Source organism: Sardina pilchardus, chromosome 15 (assembly GCF_963854185.1).
Source record: "Sardina pilchardus chromosome 15, fSarPil1.1, whole genome shotgun sequence".
NCBI classification, from domain to species: Eukaryota; Metazoa; Chordata; class Actinopteri; order Clupeiformes; family Clupeidae; genus Sardina; species Sardina pilchardus.
In genome coordinates, this window is record NC_085008.1 from 7,676,865 (window position 1) to 7,684,121 (window position 7,257).

The 7,257-nt window shown below is 46.3% G+C and overlaps 1 protein-coding gene across 1 annotated transcript in view; it reads right to left on the reverse strand.

The window, feature by feature from the left end:
• Nucleotides 1-217: 217 nt before the first annotated feature.
• atf6 (activating transcription factor 6) overlaps nucleotides 218-7,257 on the reverse strand; it is a 59,066-nt gene continuing 52,026 nt past the window's right edge. The window contains exon 16 of the mRNA XM_062555402.1: nucleotides 218-1,567. Coding sequence (XP_062411386.1) covers nucleotides 1,365-1,567 — 203 coding nt within the window. The 3' untranslated portion in view covers nucleotides 218-1,364. The remainder of the gene's footprint in view (nucleotides 1,568-7,257) is intronic.

The window sequence follows — 7,257 nt, forward strand, 5'->3', positions numbered from 1 at the left end:
CTTGGCCAGAGACCGACCCTGGGGGACACAGAGACTCGCTCTCTGCAAAGGATGACATTTTCTAGGAAACCTCCTTCATTTTGACATTAGAGGATTCTGGGATTTGAGGGAAATGGAAGAAAAAGCTTTCACACGGGGGTCAAATAAAAAAAGTCCAGGAGTGCAAATAACCAAAGCAAGCAAATACAAGATTCCTAGAAAGTTGAAGCTCACATGATTCAGAATAGAAATATATTTAATTGAAGCAGAGCTTATTTTCTTCTCGACTAATAAACAGAGCTATTGTGGGCAGTCCCTTAAGATGTTAATACAACTTCATAAATTATATTTTTTTCTTCAAAAGACATCCTGTCTGTCAAAGCGAACCCAGTGCAAACCAACAACAAAATATAGTCTATAATAAACGCACCGTGTAACAATCAAAACGAGTAAAACAAGCACACACACAAAACAATACAGCAACTCGAAAAAACAAAGTGGCTTGAACCATCCCTGACAGAATGGTAAGAGTTCAGATACATTTACCTGAGACCAAGAGCAGAATTAGGAGACCCCCACTGTGATGTGTTGATGGCCCACAGGCGTGCATCACCCTCGTCACCAGGGACACTTGGATACCCACAGCCACAACCCAACGCTGCTGCTTTCTAGTGGTGATAGGGCTGATGCACTGTTGGCCTAAACTCATTGTCTGGAACTCGCCCATACTTCTAAAATCTAAAATGGCCACACGTCAACAGCAGGACTGGAGGTATGCAAGCTATGAGCGAGGGGTGAGTCAGGGTTCACTCCACACCTCCTGCTGTCACTCACCAATTACCCTGCTGGTGGAGGAGAAGGAGGAGGAGGAGGGTGTATGGCTTCACTGCGGCCCCCCAGACTCCTGGTATGGGACACCCTCTACCCCCAACCCCCTACCAACACCTCCCACCCCGACACCGGTGAGGGAAATGCAAACTGACGAAAGGTGATGGGTGGGTGGGGGTGGTGGAGGACAGGAGGGACATGTCTGGGGCCGCCTTAAGCCCCGAACCTCCTGGGGGGAGACCGCTACCACAACCACCTTCACTCCAATCCCATCCCAACCCTGATTCCCTGACAAGCAACCAAGTAACAAATAACAAACATAATCAAGAGGGTCCAACACCAAAAAAATAAAAATAAACACCCAAAGTCATAAAGAAAAGGTCAGTTGCACTGAGATTGCATATTGCATATCCTGGCTACAGCGTAAGGGGAGAAAAATATATACATGATATTCTTCATGGATTTATTTGGAAAACAAAAATAATATTATTATTATATTTTGAATTGTCTGTCGACTTGATCACAGTAGTTGATCAGCTGGCTGGCATGGCGGGAGGCTATGCGGAGCCAACCAGCACGCTGACGGTGGGGGGGGCCTGGGCGCCGGCAGGGCTGGGGTGGTAGACCGTGTCGTTGTGGGTCTGATTGGCGCGCAGGAACGGTGGGATACTGGAGGTCTTGACGTGCAGGATGCGGGTGTCCATCACTTCACAGTCGATCTGCATCATCACCTCAAACTCCTTGTCTTTAATGACACTATCTGTAGAGAGAGAGAGAGAGAGAGAGGCATGTGTGTGAGATACTGTACTCCAAAAGAGGGCTACAAGATTGTAAATCTTACAGTTTTCTACTTACATTCTACAGCTGTTTTCTACTTACAAAATGTTTACAAGAATAAAACATTTTAACAAGTAGTATGTCTGTAATAATACTGTATGTGGGTGAAATCCTACAGTGGTGCAGCGGCCATAACAACCCAACCCCCCAATCTCCCCTCTCAATCCATAACCACTCGGCTCTGACACAACAGTAGGGAGCCTGGGGAGGGCTGGACACACCACAGGCATCTACTCTGTCTCTTAACTGTTCTGGGATCAGCACTGGGTAGCATCAAACCCAATGACACACATGGGCATTGGACTGACACAAGTCATGCGGAGTCAAAGGCTCCAGCTCATCCATTTATAACAAGAGAGAGAGAAGAATGGACGTTTTGGAGGAAGGAAGAGAGGGGGAGTAGAAGGCCAGGGAAACAGAGGAGAAAGAGAAAGAGAGAGAGAGACAGAGGAACACTGAGAAACCCAACCGACCGCAGACACGTGGTCTTAACAGCAGGCCACAGAGTCATTTGTGAGGAAGGCCGTGCCGCGTCTTTCTATCGAAATGTCACCAAATGGCATTTCCCTCATCTGTCACTGACTCATTTCTCCAATGTGGAGTCCATTAACACCAGGGCCACAATGAGGAGAGACCTCTGGAAGGAGCAACGCTACCGCAGAGAGAGGGGGAGAGACAGATAGAGATAAAGATAGAGATAGAGAGAAGAGGGAGAGAGACAGAGACACTGTAGACAGAAAGAGATAGACAGAGAGACAGAGAGAGAGAAAGAGAGAGGGTAGATAGTTAGATAGAGATAGAGAGAAGAGGGAGAGAGAGACAGAGATACTCTAGATAGAAAGAGATAGACAGAGAGACAGAGAGAGAGAGAGAGAGAGAGAGAGAGAGAGAGAGAGAGAGAGAGATTCCATTTGGGTTAATTGAAATGGATCCCCACACGGCATGTGCGGTAACTGAGGCGTTGAGCTCTTTGAGGACACCCAGACTGAAGGGGACCAGTGTGCACCAGACAAAGCTCCTCCGTTAGGAGATGGAGAGATGCACTCCTCCTCACCCCAGAACTGAGCTTCTCAGACACACCTGCAAGATGGATCAGGATCCCACTTAACCTTTACGTGAGCGCGTTTGTGTGTTTGTGTGTGGGTGACAGAGAAAAAGACAGAGAGAGTGTGTGTCAGAGATAGAAAAAAAAGAGAGACCGTGTGTGTGTGTGTGTGTGTGTGTGTGTGTGTGTGTGTGTGTGTGTGTGTGTGTGTGTGTGTATACTGTCTCAGTCTGTGATGTGTATACAGTATGTGTGTGTGTGTGTGTGTGTGTGTGTGTGTGTGTGTGTGTTTGAGTGTGTGTGTGTGTGTGCGCGTTATGTAAGCCGTAGAGACGTTAGAGCCTCTTCCAGTGAAGCCTGTGCGATCCATTAGGACCAGTCTTCTCAGTGTGTGTGTCTGATCCAGGTCGCTTACCCTGTGGGAGAGCCAAATGACCAGAGTAGGGCATTCCCCGACTCTCTCCTCTCCTCTACTCTCATCCGTTCATCCTTTTCTTTCTTTCTCTCTCTCTCTCTCTCTCTCTCTCTCTCCCCTCTTCCATCATTCATTCCTCCTTTTCTCTCATCCATTCCCCCTTCTCTCTCCTCCGCTCATTCATTTGTCCTTTTCTCTCCCTCTCCTCTTCTCTCATGCATTCCTCCTTTTCTCTCTCTCTCTCCTCTTCTCTCATGTATTCCTCCTTTTCTCTTTCTCTCTTCTCTCATTCATTCTTCTCTCATTCATTCCTCCTTTTCTCTCTCTCCCTTAGGCCCTCTCCCGCTTCCACGCTCTCTCTCTTTCTCTCTCTCTCCTTTCCATTTCCCCTCCATTTTCTCTCATCTGAAATTCAAACTCAAATGAGCTCTATTTGCATGTCAAAAGAACACTTTTGGATTGCAAAAGAATGTCTAATTATACGGACAGTTGGAATCTATAAAAGCAATCAGAACATTTCTCACTCTCTTTCCCTGTCTCTTTCCCCCTCTTCTCCCCCCCTCTCTCTCTCCCTCTTGTCTCTCCCTCTCTCCACTTGCCCTCTTGTCTGTCTGTGGAGGACCCAGGAGAGAGCTGGGATGAGTGCTACAAATGCACCCTCAGACCCTATGTCTGTACCCAAGAATGGATGTCTCAGTGCAGACATAGGGCCTGCCAAGTGTCTCTGTCTCTCTCTCTCTCTGTGTGTGTGTGTGTGTGTGTGTGTGTGTGTGTGTGTGTGTGTGTGTGTGTGTGTGTGTGTGTGTGTGTGTGTGTGTGTGTGTGTGTGTGTGTGTGTGTGTGTGTGTGTGTGTGTGTGTGCGTGTTAAGGGAAAGTATGGACAGGACATCTTGCGGACATCTTGATAGAAATGCACACATTACGTATGTCCTGGAGCAGCAGCTGTGGCGTATGTATGAGTGATATTTTAACAGGTGGTTCTGCCATCTTCTCATCCACTAATCCTTCTCGCTCCCTCTGAGTTACAGAGGGAAGACCAAACAGGTGAAAAAACATACCATTTTCACACGCTCCGCTATGCTTCCACACGCACACATTCAGACACGCAGATTTCTGTACCTCTCGCTCACACACAAATACTTGTGCACTAATATTCAACACAGTCTATTGTTTTTTGAAAGACTAAAAGTGATTAAAACAGCAGCACAGCATCCACACACTGACAAAGGGGCCGTTGTGCTACACAGGAAGCTAATAACGGCTCAATGTTGAAATGAATGGACACAACCACACTGGGCCAATAAATCAGCATATGAATACATATTCAGGCTGACCCTGCCTCCCCCAGACAACCAGACTACTGACGACCGCTGTCACAGAACGGGACGAAGCAGCGAACTGTTTAGAGGTTTCGCTCCAGCAATCTGCAAGCCTCTAACGCCACGTTTATGAACTGCCAGACTGCAATTGAAGCAGAACAATTACGTTGGTTTTGCAAACCACACAATGTCTGAGCAATTGTTATTGGCTGACACTCTACATTTCTCCATGTGAGCATAAAGTCAACAGCTTAATTCGGAAATCATTATGGGTCTTTGATAATTTTGAGTGTTTTTCTGAACTCCCTTCCTGTGTCTGAAAGCACACCCATTCCTGGTCGGAAAATGGACGAATACTAATGTAATGCTGTAATGCTCTAAGCTTGAGGTGATTCCTCTCTGACAGAACAGAAATTGGCTCATGGGTTTTAAAAACGGTTTTCGATCAGCTGTTAAGTTCAAGTATCATTCTCCTATAGGAAAGACAATTCAAATACTAGAGCAGTTAGATCCATACTCTCATACACACATAGACACAGAGTAACACACATAGACACAGAGTAACAGACACACCAAGACAGACAGACAGACAGACAGGCAGACAGACAAACTTCAGGTGAGGGACAGATTTAATACCACTGCAGTTCGTTGCAGACTAAAAGGGCATTCTGCATTCCGCCCCTCCCACACATGCACACACACACAGAGACAGATGTCTGATTTCATTCCCAGTTGGTAAGGAAAAGGATATGGGATTTACGAGATTCTATATTGCATATGGAAAGATTCCCTGATTCACCATGGAAAGCTACGAGAGAATGACAACTGGAGAATGGACTCAGCATTAAAGGGATGTGCGTAACGCTAATGTATATGATATATATGCTTCAAGTCCATATATTTTATGTGCATTCCCCTTTCAGAAATTGCACAGTGACTTGCAGCGATCAGTGAGCTCTTTATTCCCCACAGCATGAAGAACCTAGCTTAATGTGCACATACACATGCACACAAGTGCACGTACGTGTGCACACACACACACACACACACACACACACAGACACACATACAGTACAGTATACACATACAGTATACACAGACACACACAAAGACACACACAGACGCACACTCACACAAACTTTCTCCCGACTATTAGCACATCAAACGCCCCACTCCAAATCCCACTCGCCTTGCTGATTATGTTAACATAGGCAACAGCTAGCTGTGTGTGTGCGTGTGCGTGTATGTGTGTGTTTGTGTTCCTGATGAAGTCACAAAGAGTCCTGACTTCAAAAGGCTGGGCTTTGAGATACCTGCCAACTCCCTCCACACATACACACACACACAAACACACACACACACACACACACACACACACACACACACACACACACACACACACCTTCAACCTCCATCCTAAATCCCCGATTAGACACTGCTGGCTAGGCAGCCCCCACTCCACCCCCTCTGGCACTGGCTTCAGAGCGAGCTCACTAGTTAGCCAGGCTAATCAGCCCCGCGGCTCCTAATGACGGCGGTGACACTGGGCTCTGAAGTGTGCGTCTGTGTGTCGGAAGATCGCCATTAATCACACAGGGCTAAAAACACTGTATCAACAAGAGAGAGCCAGAGAGAGAGAGAGAAAGTGAGAGAGAGAGAGAGAGAGAGAGAGCGAGAGAGAGAGAGAGAGAGAGAGAGAGAGAGAGAGAGAGAGACTAGCTGGCAGAAAAAATGATGCCGATTAGATTTGACGGAGATTAAAATGTCGTAAAGAACTGAGTTGTGGAAAACACACAAACAAGCAGACGTCTAACTCAACTATACACGCAGACATCTCATACAAAAACTTTTGCTGTCACTTCTCTTTTCCACTTGATGTGAGCACACATAAACATCACTTTCTCACACCTAACGCAAGCCATAACATTCACTCGCCAAACTGACAGAGATGTCTCACCCTTGAAACACACACACACATACACACACACACACACACACACACACACACACACACACACACACACACACACACACACACACACACACACACACACACACACACAAACTGTCGGATTCCCCAAATTAGGCCCCACTCCTGGATTCAGGGTTCACTGCGCCTCTCAACCTGTTACCCTCCTCACCCCCCCCCCCCTCGCCTCTCCTCCCCCGAGGGTCCAGCGTCCAGACACACACAGCTCCGGCAGACGATAATGCACCATGACGACCGCTGCCATGGAAATATTTATCTCCTCTGCAAACATACTTTCACTCAAAACACGGAGCACGCCGTGCCTGAGCGATGGCCTGGCCTGCCCCTCATGCTGCTCACACGCTTAAGCAAACACAGCGCTGCTGTGCCCCTTATAGGGAGGTTAAGACATGAAATCGGAGTGTTCGCTCGCTCGCTCACACACACACACACACACACGACACGCATATAAACACACGCACACTCACACATTAACACTACCACGCATATTTTTTTTTTGCATATACAGTGCCTATAGAAAGTCATCATACCCTTTTGAAATAGTTACTTTTTTTGTCTTACAGCCTGAAATCAAAACCCATTTTAAAAAAAATCTTTTCCAGTTTATTAACAAATTTAGCTGTACAACATCAAAATAATGAAAAAAAAAGTAAACAGTTCTGAAAATTAATAAAAAATGAAAAACTAGAATAACAGGGTTGGAAAAGTCATCATACCCCTGACTTAATACTTCGTAAAGCTTCCTTTTGCTTTCATTACAGCCATCAATCTGTTTGGATATGTCTCTATTATAGCTTTGCACACCTAGATAGGGGAATATTTGCCCAATTTTCCGTACAGAAA